At 54.4% G+C, this 12,319-nt stretch overlaps 1 protein-coding gene across 1 annotated transcript in view; it reads right to left on the reverse strand.

The window, feature by feature from the left end:
• TKTL1 (transketolase-like 1) overlaps positions 1 to 8,319 on the reverse strand; it is a 23,219-nt gene extending 14,900 nt beyond the window's left edge. Inside the window, exons 1-7 of the mRNA XM_015415454.1 lie at positions 8,117 to 8,319; positions 6,497 to 6,614; positions 6,201 to 6,314; positions 4,207 to 4,304; positions 3,865 to 4,038; positions 3,643 to 3,770; positions 2,684 to 2,877 (exon numbers count right to left, since the gene is read on the reverse strand). Coding sequence (XP_015270940.1) covers positions 2,684 to 2,877; positions 3,643 to 3,770; positions 3,865 to 4,038; positions 4,207 to 4,304; positions 6,201 to 6,314; positions 6,497 to 6,614; positions 8,117 to 8,226 — 936 coding nt within the window. The 5' untranslated portion in view covers positions 8,227 to 8,319. The remainder of the gene's footprint in view (positions 1 to 2,683; positions 2,878 to 3,642; positions 3,771 to 3,864; positions 4,039 to 4,206; positions 4,305 to 6,200; positions 6,315 to 6,496; positions 6,615 to 8,116) is intronic.
• Positions 8,320 to 12,319: the final 4,000 nt, after the last annotated feature.

Consider the following 12,319-nt stretch of genomic DNA (forward strand, 5'->3'; position numbering starts at 1 on the left):
GCTCTTCCATTTGTAATTTTTACACAATTTTGCAATGTATTATTATTGTTATTATTCACAAATATAGTATCGTGTTTGCATTATTTAGTGCATGTATACGGCTTTTTTTCTCCTGTTCTCTGAAGTCCCACAGAGAACTCCGCATTTCAACTCTTCCTAGGAGCTAAAATGACCACACTGAGGCTTTGGGAGTTTTGGTCACATCATGAGAAGACTGGAGTCGCTGGAAAAGACAACAGTGCTAGGGAATGTTGGAGGCGGCAGGAACAGAGGAAGACCCAACATGAGCTGGACGGACTCAATCCAGGAAGCTGCAGTGCTCGGTTTTGCAAGACCTGAGCAAGACTGTGGACGACAGGACATCTCGGAAGTCATTAACCAAAAGGGGTTGCCCTAGTGACCTGATGGCACATAGCACGTAGACACGTTTGCATGGAACGTCGGTGTCTAATCATCTTTTTTAAACGTTTCATTCTTTCTTTTTTTTTTTAAAAAAAAAAAATCAGAATAAAAGAAGGGGGGGGGGGGACAAACTTGAAACCCAGTAACTAATTAAAAACAGAAAAAGGGGGGAGGGAATGAATACAAACAGTGGGAATAAAAGTATAACAGGGATGGCGGATCTACACATAAATGTCTATAAAAAGATTTCTAAATGTCTGAAAATAAATTCAGGCACAATTGTCGTCTGTATGCCATGCGTTCAAATACTGATTTGAGTTCTAAGGTCATTGATTTACAGGAGGTGGGCATTTACCTCCCCAAAATAATTCCTCTCTTTCAAGCCCCTCTACACCACTTTGGTGTAGTGGTTAAGTGCGTGGACTCCAATCTGGGAGATCCAGGTTTGATTCCCCACTCCTCCACTTGCACCTGGCTGGATGGCCTTGGGCAAGCCCTAGTTCTGACAAGAGCTGTTCTTGAAAAAAAGAGCAGTTTCTGTCAAGAGCTCTCTCAGCCCCACCTACCTCACAGGATGTCTGTTGTGGGGAGGGAAAGGGAAAGGAGTTTGTCAATCCAATCCAATCTCTTCTTCTTCTTTCTCAAATAATCTGAACAGCGGTCATATCACCAATCTGGCGTGCCCGTTATTCTCACGTGGTTCTCATTCTTGTTGTGAAAGACTGAATGTTACCACCACTGAGCTTTGGGGAGACCCAAGAAAGAGGGGCCAGAGAAGAAGAAGAAGAAGAGATTGGATTTATACCCCGCCCTTCACTACCCAAAGGTGTCTCAGAGCGGCTTACAAACTCCTTTCCCTTCCCCTCCCCACAGCAGACACCCTGTGAGGTAGGTGGGGCTGAGTGAACTCTTGACAAACTGCTCTTTTTCAAGAACAGCTGTGCCAGAGTTATGGCTTGCCCAAGGTTATCCAGCCAGGTGCAAGTGGAGGAGTGGGGAATCAAACCCGGTTCTCCCAGATTAGAGTCCGCGCACTTAACCACTACACCAAACCGGCTCTTGAGAAGAGAAGAAACACTGTCAAAAGGTTTTAATTTCTCTCTCAAATTCTGGAAATAGACTATACAATTAATAGGCTATGCACATTTTCCCTGCTTCGGGCTTTGTTTACTGCATTTGCGTCTTCTGGATTACACACTGATCTCTGTATACACTTGGAAGTTGTTTTTGTCATCGACCGGAGTCAGGGAATTAAAATATGTGGAGTGAACGGGAGGGGCGACCTGACGCAAGACAGGGTATAGAAGCCAAAGGGCACATTAAGATCTGCAAGGAGAAAGACAGGGAGCTATAGGAAATACAGAAGAGAAGAAGAAAAGTTTGGATTTGTAACCCACCCTTCACTACTCAAAGGAATCTCAGAGCAGCCTTCCCCTCCCCACAACAGACACCCCTGTGAGGCAGGTGGGGCTGAGAGAGCTCTTCAGAGGCCTGCCCTTGAGAGAACAGCTCCGAGAGAACTTGTGACTGGCCCAGGTTCACACCAGCAGCTGCCTGTGGAGGAGTGGGGAATCAAACCCAGTTCTCCCAGGTTAGAGTCCGCGCTGCTAACCACTACACCAAACTGGCTCTCTAGAACTCCCAAGCCAATGGAAGACAGACACGTCTTTAACGGCCTTCTTGTGGCCACAGAGGAAGAACTGGGAAGTAAGAGACTGCAATTTTCTATTAGAGGAGATCAAGAGGAACGCTTAGCTCTCCAGGGCTCCGTGTCACATGCAAGCAGTCATAAGGCGTCTTTGAGTAATGCACTTCATTCATTCCCTGCGTTTCCCTCCGACAGGGACTCAAAGCTCTGTTTTATCCTCACAACAACCCAGTGAGGTTGGTTAGGCGAAGTCTGTGCAATTGGCCCAAAGCTTCCATGGCAGAGAAGGGATCCCACCCTGGCCCTCTCAGGTCCCAGTCCTACAGTACAGGTGTCTCTGTCGTAGAAGCAGAGAATCCGACCCAGCGGCCCACCCGGGTTCCCTCTAAGCTGAGTTAGTGTGAGCCAGCTCAGTTTTTCAGCATCCGGCTCACACATTTTTGCCTTCGCTCAGGAAGGAGGGCTCCAGAGCAAACTGATTTATGCAGTAGCCAAACCGCTCGCTCGCAGCTTTAATGCCAGTCGCTCACAAAAGTACAATTTTTGCTCACAAGACTCCAACAGCTTAGAAGGAGCACTGCTGCCAACACTGTGGCCAAGGGGTGACTCCGGTGCCTGCCCACACGACAGTACCTTTTCCCCAATCTTGTGGGCAGGCGGAGACGGCATCTTGATATCTGCAATGCTGATCTGCGGGACGTCCTCCACAGGCGGCAGGATAGACTGGACTTTATTGGTCTGGATCTGGCTCTGGATGGTGTTGATCACGGAGTCCACTTTGTCCTTAGGGATCGGCTTCCCGTGCCAGTTGTCCCCGTCCTCCACACCTGAGAGAAAGACCATCCAGTCACTCGCTGGTGGGGGCGGGAAGCGCCATGAAGTCGCAGCCAACTTACGGTGATCCCATAGGGGTTTCAAGGCAAGAGGCAAACCGAGGTGGATTGCTTGCCTCTGCACATGCAACCCTGGACTTCCTTGGCGGTCTCCCATCCAATACTGACCAGGGCTGACCCTGCTTAGCTTCTGAGAGCTGACAAGACTGGCATAGCCTGGGCCATCCAGGTTAAGGCAAGAGAGAAACAGGTTTGCCCTTGCCTGCCTCTGCACAGCAACCCTGGGCTTCCCTGGCGGTCTCCCATCCAAGTACTAACCAGGGCTGACCCTGCTTACCTTCTGAGATCTGATGAGATCAGGCTAGCGTGGGCAATCCGGGTCAAGGCAAGAGGCGATCAGAGGTGGGTTTGCCCTTGCCTGCCTCTGCACAGCAACCCTGGGCTTCCCTGGTGGTCTCCCATCCAAATACTAACCAGGGCTGACCCTGCTTAGCTTCTGAGATCTGATGAGATCAGGCTAGCCTGGGCCATCCAGGTCAAGGCAAGAGACACCCAGAAGTGCTCTGCCCTTGCCTGCCTCTGCGCAGCAACCCTGGACTTCCTTGGTGGTCTCCCATCCAAATACTGACCAGGGCTGACCCTACTTAGCTTCTGAGAGCTGATGAGATGGGAGTTAGCCTGGGCCATGCAAAAATGCTCCCCTGGCCACCATGCAGCCCTAGCAACCCCCCCACCTCTAGGCAAAGAGCGACGCTTCACCTGGGATCCCCCGCCCTTTGAACGTCTTGGCCACGATGGCCGTCGGCTTCCCCTTCGTCTGGCTCGCCTGCCACAGGGCCCGGCACAGCTCCTCCACATCGTGGCCGTCGACAACGTAGGTGTTCCACCTGGCGAGAAGGGAGAGGGGGGGTCGCGATCTTTGCACGCAAACAAAGCCGGCCCCTCGCCGGAGAGAGGGCAAAACCAGCCAACCATGCTTACCCAAAGGCCTCGCAGCGCTTGCGGTAGACGTCGGTGTCATGGCGGAGCGGGGCCGCCTCGCTCTGCCCCAGCCGGTTGACGTCGAAGACGGCGACCAGGTTGTCCAAGAAGTAGTGGGATCCAAACGCCATGGCTTCCCACACCGAGCCTTCCGAAGACTCCCCGTCGCCCGGGGGACCCCGGGGGGAGGGGGGGGGGGGGGGACAAGATCAGGGGGCTCTTCCACAGCCTATCGTCCATCTTCCCCATCCGCCTACAGCACTCCATCCCAAGACAATTCCTCCAGGGGCAGAAGCAGGCTTCCCCGTACAGGCCTTCCTGCCTCCGCCCGCAATTCCTCACCTGGCCTTGTCAAAGTATTTGCCCGTATAGGCCATGCCACAAGCGGCTCCAAGGCCCTGGCCCAGCGATCCGGTGGCCACATCCACAAAAGGCAGCTTCTGTTAAAGCAAGAGGAAAAGCTCATGACCCCACGAAGCTGCCTTATACTGAATCAGACCACTGGACTCTCTCAAGGTCAGCACAGTATTCATACCGGCAATCGGCTCTCCAGGGTCTCAGGTCAAGGTCTTTCTCATCACCTCCTGCCTGGTCCTTTCAACTGGAGATACTGGGGATTGAACCTGGGACCTTCCGCATGCCAAGCAGAGGCTCTGCCACTGAGCCAGGGTCTCAGGTCAAGGTCTTTCCCATCACCTCCTGCCTGGTCCTTTTTACGGTAGATGGCGGGAATTGAACCTGGGACCTTCTGCACGCCAAGCAGAGGCTCTGCCACTGAGTCAGGGTCTCAGGTCAAGGTCTTTCCCATCACCTCCTGCCTGGTCCTTTTTACTGGAGATGCCAGTGATTGAACCTGGGACCTTCTGCCTGCCAAGCAGAGGCTCTGCCACTGAGTCAGGGTCTCAGGTCAAGGTCTTCCTCATCACCTCCTCCCTGGTCCTTTGAACTGGAGATGCCGGGGATTGAACCTGGGACCTTCCGCATGAAAAGCAGAGGCTCTGCCACTGAGCCAGAGTCTCAGGTCAAGGTCTTTCTCATCACCTCCTGCCTGGTCCTTTTTACTGGAGATGCCGGGGATTGAACCTGGGACCTTCTGCATGCCAAGCAGAGGCTCTGCCACTGAGCCAGGGTCCCAGGTCTTTCTTATCACCTACTGCCCGGTCCGTTTAACTGGAGATGCCGGGGATTGAACCTGGGACCTTGTGCATGACAAGCAGAGGCTCTGCCACTGATCCACAGCCCCTCTACCTTAAAGCCCAGGACAACTGCAGTAGAACACAGGGCATTCTGTGCCAGATCTGCCCCGGGTCTTCTCTGGTTTCAGGAAGCCATTCCCTCCTCTCTGCCCACTACTACAGGTACACGTCCATGTTGAGGAGCTGCATTCGACGTCCCAGCTTCGACCCCATGCACACACGGCGCTGTTCCCTTAGGAAATTAGCTTTCTAAACTAAGCTGGGTCCCCCAACCTTTTTGAGTCCGCTGGCACCATTGGAATCTTGAGAGGGGGCGGTGAACGCCATCCTGACATGGCTTCCGCGGGAGGCAGAGCCAACCCCAAAATGGTTGCCTCAGGAGGCAGAGCCAAAAGGCATGCCTGCCCCCCTCCTGGGAAGAAGGAGAGCCTGAAGGGGGAATGGAACCACACGGCACGTAAGGAAAGCCCTGGCGCCGACCTGATTCTACAGTGGAAAACCCATTTGAATAAAGACAGCTGACAAGAAGCCCTGCCTTATATTGGCCCTGCCCGCTTCCCAAAAAGCCTCTTGGGCACCGAAGGAACTACTGGCCATGCTACCATGAGAACCATGTTGGGGAACCCTTGTCTAAACTCTATTTGGGGTTCCGGGTTGCCCACAGTGGGCCTGCTATTGGAGGCCAGCATACAGCACCAGACAAAGAAGAAGAGATTGGATGTATACCCTGCCCTTCACGACCCGAAGGAGTCTCAGAGCGGCCTACAATTTCCTTTCCCTCCCCCTCCCCACAACAGGCACCCTGTGAGGTAAAAGAAGAAGAAGAAGAGATTGGATGTATACCCTGCCTTTCACGACCCGAAGGAGTCTCAGAGCGGCCTACAATTTCCTTTCCCTCCCCCTCCCCCTCCCCACAACAGACACCCTGTGAGGCAGGTGGGGCTGAGAGAGCTCTTTCGAGAACTGCTTGTGAGGGAACAGCTCTGAGAGAACGTGCGACTGACCCAAGGTCACACCGGCAGCTGCATGGGGAGGAGTGGGGAATCAAACCCGGTTCTCCCAGTTTAAGAGTCCACGCTCCTAACCACTACACCAAACTGGCTCTTGGAGAAGGAAACACCCCTCCAGAAAGGCACTTACAGGGGTCGGATGGCCCTCCAAATCACAGTCGATCTTCCGCAGTTTCAGCAGTTCCGACTCTTTGATGAAGCCCGCCTCGGCCCACGCTGCATAGAGAACGGGCGCCGCATGGCCCTGTCCGAGGGGAAACAAAACAGGCGTGAGATGAAGTGTGTGGGCCTGTAGCTCTGGAATGCTGGCACCACACACGGCATCCTCTTCGCGCAGCGCAAGGCAACATTGCCCAAGCGTTCAGCTACACATAAGAGCAGGCAGGGAAAGCCTCAGGGGCTCCAATAGAGAAGAGCACTCCTCACCTTGGACAGCACAAACCGGTCGTTGCTGGCGTGGGCCGGCTGACTGGGCTTGTAGCGCATGGTGTGAAAGAACAGGACGGACATGATCTCTGCGGCGCTGCAGCATGACGTGGGGTGGCTGTGGGGGCAAAGGGCAGCATCAGTGACCAGCGCGCAGGCCCGGAGGCACCTGGACGGCTCCCAGGGTTGCCAACCTCCAGGCAGGGCCCGGAGAGCTCTTGTAATGGGAAGTGCTGTCCATATGACAGAGACCAGTTCCCCTGGTGGAAATGCTGTTTTAAACACAGATGAAGCTGTCTTCTATTGAATCAGACCCTTGGCCCATCAGGGTCAGTATTGTCTACTCAGACTGGCAGCGGCTTTCCAGGATCTCAGGCGGAGGTCTTTCCCATCACCTGCTGCCTGCTCCTTTTTACCGGAGATGCCAGGGATTGAATCTGGAACCTCCTGCATGCCAAGCAGAGGCTCTGCCACTCACTGAGCCAGGGTCTCAGGTCAAGGTCTTCCTCATCACCTCCTACCTGGCCCTTTTAACTGGAGAGGCCGGGGACTGAACCTGGGACCTTCTGCATGCCAAGAAGAGGCTCTGCCACTGAGCCAGGGTCTCAGGTCAAGGTCTTCCTCATCACCTCCTACCTGGCCCTTTTAACTGGAGATGCCGGGGATTGAACCTGGGACCTTCTGCATGCCTAACAGAGGCTCTGCCACTGAGCCAGGGTCTCAGGTCAAGGTCTTTCCCATCACCTCCTGCCTGCTCCTTTTAACTGGAGAGGCCGGGAATTGAACCTGGGACTTTCTGCATGCCAAGCAAAGGCTCTGCCACTGAGCTATGGCCCCTACGGCTCTGTGGCAATACACTCTGCCGAGGTCCCTGCCCTCCGCAGGATCCACCCCCTCCTTGCCAGGAATTTCCCAATCTGGAGCTGACCACACTACTGCAGGCCCAATTGAGTACCACCTTCCCACCCCTCCAAGCCAACTCTGGCTTTAGTAGGGAGCCCCCGGCCCCAACCCTTCAGTTGGGGTTAGGAAATTCCTGGAAATTCCGAGGTGGAATGGGGGGGGGGGGCCCTTGGCGGGATATCATGCCCCTGGAATCCACCCTCCAAAGCAGCCATTTTCTCCAGGGGGAGCCAATCTCTGCAGTCTAGTGCTCGGTGGTAATTCTGGGAGGCCTCCAGGCACCACCTGGAAGTTGGCACTCATAGGCCTCCCCCAGCTCGGTTCCCCAGGGCAGCTCGCCTACAGCCGCCAGGTCCAGCGTGGGTCAGCCTGGAGAGCCATGCGCAGGGCGGCGAGGGCCCGGCCGCGAACGGAAGCGCGCACAGCGACGGGAAGGGCGCAAGGAGTGGGTGCCCGTGGTTCCGCTGGAACCTCCCCCCCTCCAGCCCCAGAAGGGGCCAGGGCGCCCCCGCACCGCGTGGACCCAAAAGGATCCAGGGGGTGCCAAAGACCCGATTCCGTGCAACTTCCCCACGCGTTCCTAGCTAAAAGGAGCACGCGAGGCAGGCAGACAGGAATGCAATGCAGGATCGGGGACGTGGGTCTCGATCCCCGGGCAGCTGATTCCCCTCCCCCCGTCCTAACGCAAGCTGGGGGGGGGGGCTGCCTGCGGCTCACCCCGAATTGGAGGCGCAGGTGGCGCGGATGGAGTGGATGCGCAGGCGGTTGGCCGCGTCGCGCAGGGCCTGCAGGCTCTTCTCGTCCGGCTTCGGGTAACCGCCGGCCATGGCCGCAACTGAGCAACGCCGCAGCTCGACTTCCAGGAAGGCGATGACCTCCCCACCTCCTCGTCGGCTTCTTCTTATGCGGCCGCCGGCAGCCCCGCCCTCCGTCGGAAGTGAGCTCAGAGGCGGGAGGAGTTGGCAAGGAGGAGTTGGCAAGGAGGAGGAGGAGGGGAGGTGTGCGCGCACGTGGGGACGCGCCATCACGCCACGCCCGGGCCTTCGAGCCAGCTGGGGGGAGGCGGGAGACGCCGGCGCTCGCTTGGCACGGAGGGCGTGCAGATTTTTGCAAGCTTGTACCAACCAAGGCCTTTGCTGGGCAGGCGCCGCTCGCGTGATCCGGGGCCCGCGTTGCCCTTTGCTTGCTGTGGCCTGGACTCCGGCCGGAGAGAGTTCCCGGAGCAGGGGTGACTCCGGATCTTGGGGCAGGGAAAATGAAACTGGTTTCCAGCTAGGACGCGGGGGGGGGGGGGGGGAAAAAAAAAAAAAAACAAAATTTTTTTTTGAAAAAAAAAAAAACCTACCGGTTCCTGTGTGAACAAAATTTGTAAAGGATCACAACCAATGCTCCCTCTAAGCTGCGGAGTCTTGTGAGCAAAAATTCTACTTTGCGAGCTACTGGCATTAATGTTGTGAGCAGGAGATTTGGCTGCTGCATAAATTAGTTTGCTCTGGAGCCCTCCTTCCTGAGCTAAGACAGAAATCTGTGAGCCGGAGGCTAAAAAACTGTGAGCGAGCTCACACTAACTCAGCTTGGAGGGAACGCTGGAATCTGTTCAAGGCATCCACAAAGTCTATCAAACGAAGAGAACAATTATACAGTTCCTGTCGTTGATTTTACAGCAGAAATAAATTCTTCACAGAAAGCACACAGCTGTGTCATGCGACAACAGACACAGCCGGATCATGGAAGGTCATTTCGAATCAGGAATCCGTCCTTCGAGATCGTCTTATAATGAATGAGCCAATGCTCTTATCAGTATTCCACATGCGGAAAGCGATTCATCAGTTTGGGAGGCGTGTAGGCTACAAAATTGGGCCTGGAGATCTCCCCCTGTTAGGACTGATCTCCAGACGAAACACACACACACCAGAGAAAGGGTCTGCTTTGGAGGGTGGGATCTGTCACATAGGGTTACCAGTTTCCAGGCGCTGGCCTGGAGATTTCTCCCAGGGAAGATTTAGACTTCACTACCCAAAGGTGTCTCAGAGCGGCTCAGAGCTCTCCTTTCCCTTCCCCTCCCTACCACAGACGCCCTGTGAGGTAGGTGGAGCTGAGAGAGCTCTTTCGAGGACTGCTCTTGAGAGAACAGCTCTGAGAGAACTTGTGACTGGCCCAAGGTCACACCAGCAGCTGCATGTGGAGAAGAAGTGGGGGGATCAAACTCGATTCTCCCAGATTAGAATTTGCGCTTGTCACCGCTACACCAAACTGAGGGTGCAGTCTAGGAGTGTTGGGTTTGGGGAAGGGAGGGGCCTCGGTGGGGCATCATGCCTTAATGCCCCCCCCCCCAAAGCAGCCATTTTCTCCAGGAGAACTGGCCTCTCCAGCCTGGAGATCAGTTGTGATCCCTGGATCTCTCAGCGTTTGTTTCTCCCTTTAAATGGCAGCCCCCCCGCAGTGACGCCAGCTTAAACAATCTGGAGAAATAACAATGGCGTTCCAAGGCAAGTGTCCCGTCTGCCCCAAGAGGGGAAAGAAAGCGCGTGGAAGCCAGACCTAGAGACATCTGGTAGTCTGGAATGTGGTGAATTCCCCTTCTCGGGACAGCTGATCTGCTTGGCTTTGTGGGCTTGGCATGGCATGAATGTAAGGGGGCCGCTGGCGTCTGCCCAGGGACGGAGGGTGGGCCGGCCACCAAGAAACCGACAGCTGCGAGAGATGCCAGACGGTGCTTCTGAAGGCTTTGGCATCCCAGAACTGGGGGGGGGGGGCTGTCCCATTATCCCTTTGCTTGGCCAGCTTTCTACCCACTGCCTCCCCCTGGCCACCAGCGGAGGGGGTGAGGGCATTTCCCCTCTAAGGTGAGTTAGTGTGAGCCAGTTTTGGTGTCGTGTGGTTGAGTGTGCAGACTCTAATCTGGGAGAGCCGGGTTTGATTCCTTACTCCTCCACTTACAAGCCATAGTTCTGTCAGAGCTGTTCTCTCAAGGACAGTTCTGTCAAGAGCTCTCTCAGCCCCACCTACCTCACAGGGTGTCTGTGGTGGGGAGGGGAAGGGAAAGGAGTTTGCAAGCCGCCCTGAGACTCCGAGTGAAGGGCGGAGTATAAATCCAATCTCCTCTTCTTCTTCTTCTTCTTCTCTGGTTCACACATTTTTGTCTTAGCTCAGAAAGGATGGCTCCAGAGCAACCGAATTTATGCAGTCGCCAAATCGCTCGCTCACAACATTTTTTGCTCCGACTCCACAGCTTGGAGGGAGCATTGGTGCAGGGGTGGAGTTGCCACCTCCAGGTGGGGAAACTCCAGGAGATTTGGGGATGGAGCATGGGAAGCCATTGGACCTAATGTTCCCTCTAAGCTGTGGAGTCATGTGAGCAAAAATTCTACTTTGTGAGCTGCTGGCATTCAAGTTGTGAGCGAGCGGTTTGACTACTGCATGAATTAGTCTGCTCTGGAGCCATCCTTCCTGAGCTAAGACAAAAATCTGTGAGCCAGAGGCTAAAAAACTGTGAGCTAGCTCACACTAACTCAGCTTAAAGGGAACACTGGGGTACAATGCCCTCCAAAGCATCCATGTTCTCTAGGGAAGAAGGAACTCCTGAACGGAGACTGGAACCACATCCTGACTATGGAAAGCCCAGGTGCTTAACTGTCCTCCAGTGGAAAAACTTTAACTTGAATGTAGGCAGCCAATAACAAGCCCTGCCTTGCAATCATAGAATCAAAGAGTTGGAAGGGACCTCCAGGGTCATCTAGTCCAACCCCCCGCACAATGCAGGAAAGTCACAAATATCTCCCCCCACCCACACACACACACAGTGACCCCCTGTTCCACACCCGGAAGATGGCAAAAACCTCCAGGATCCCCAGCCAAACTGGCCTGGAGAAAAATGGCTTCCTGACCCTAAAGTGGCGATCAGCATTTCCCCGGGCGTGTAAGAAAGAGCCGCGAGAACTAAGCACTGATGCATCCCGCCCACCTTCTGGAAAGCTCAGTGGGCACCAAGGAAGATACTGGCTGTTAGATCGCCGCTAACAAAGACTCGAGAGTGATTTCAGCAAAGTGATTCAGCTTTAATGAAGTAACGAACAAGCACTCAAACACATTCATAACCAGAACAGTTTAACATTGGGAGCCAGGCTCCTTTTAAACATTCCTGGCTAACATAGCCACACCTATTTACAGATAACAACCAATAAGATTGTGTAGTTAAAGACCAATGAGAGTCTTTCCCTCTCTGGAGCCTGTACAGTTTCTGATTGGTTGCTGTTAGAGGGTGACCAATGGCAATGCAGTTCAGTGGAGCCTTCATCCGGCTCAAGCTTTGCATGGGGAGTGAATGAGGGGATTCATGTAAGCGATTTCCAATACATTACAATTCCTCCCCCCTTAGTTAAGACATCATCCAGTACAATGCATTTTATTACAATCGTAATCTGCAAGATACGATGGTGGCTGCCGCGTCCGCTGAGACCTGCGGGGCTGTGCCGGCTCAGAGGGCAAGGTCTGTGGAATGTCTGCAATACCTGTGTCAGGCTCGTTTATTTCAGGGTTTGCAGTCCCGAGGTCAGGGGACTGTCCCGCTTCGAGAATAGTACCGGGTAGCTCGGTACTCACCTCTTCTAGAGGCCTGGAGCCAAGCTCTGGGAACTCAGCTGGAGAAGAGTCAGCGCTTTCCTTTGCCCATCTCTGCCTCAGTTGGTCAATGTGGCGCCGCCATTTTCTACCATCGGCTAGTTGTACAACATACATGTGGGTGCCTATACATTCACACACCACCCCAGGGATCCAGGAGTGCCCTGCAGCATAGTTACGGGCAAACACTTTGTCACCGGCCTTAAATATGCGCACGTTCGTTTGCGTATTCCTTCTTTCAGGCTCTTGATCGTTAAGGTCCGGGTGCAATCTATTTAAGCGCGTCATCAGGCGCCTTCC

This window comes from Gekko japonicus, unplaced genomic scaffold (assembly GCF_001447785.1).
Source record: "Gekko japonicus isolate JY-2015 unplaced genomic scaffold, Gekko_japonicus_V1.1 scaffold2015, whole genome shotgun sequence".
Classification (NCBI taxonomy): Eukaryota; Metazoa; Chordata; class Lepidosauria; order Squamata; family Gekkonidae; genus Gekko; species Gekko japonicus.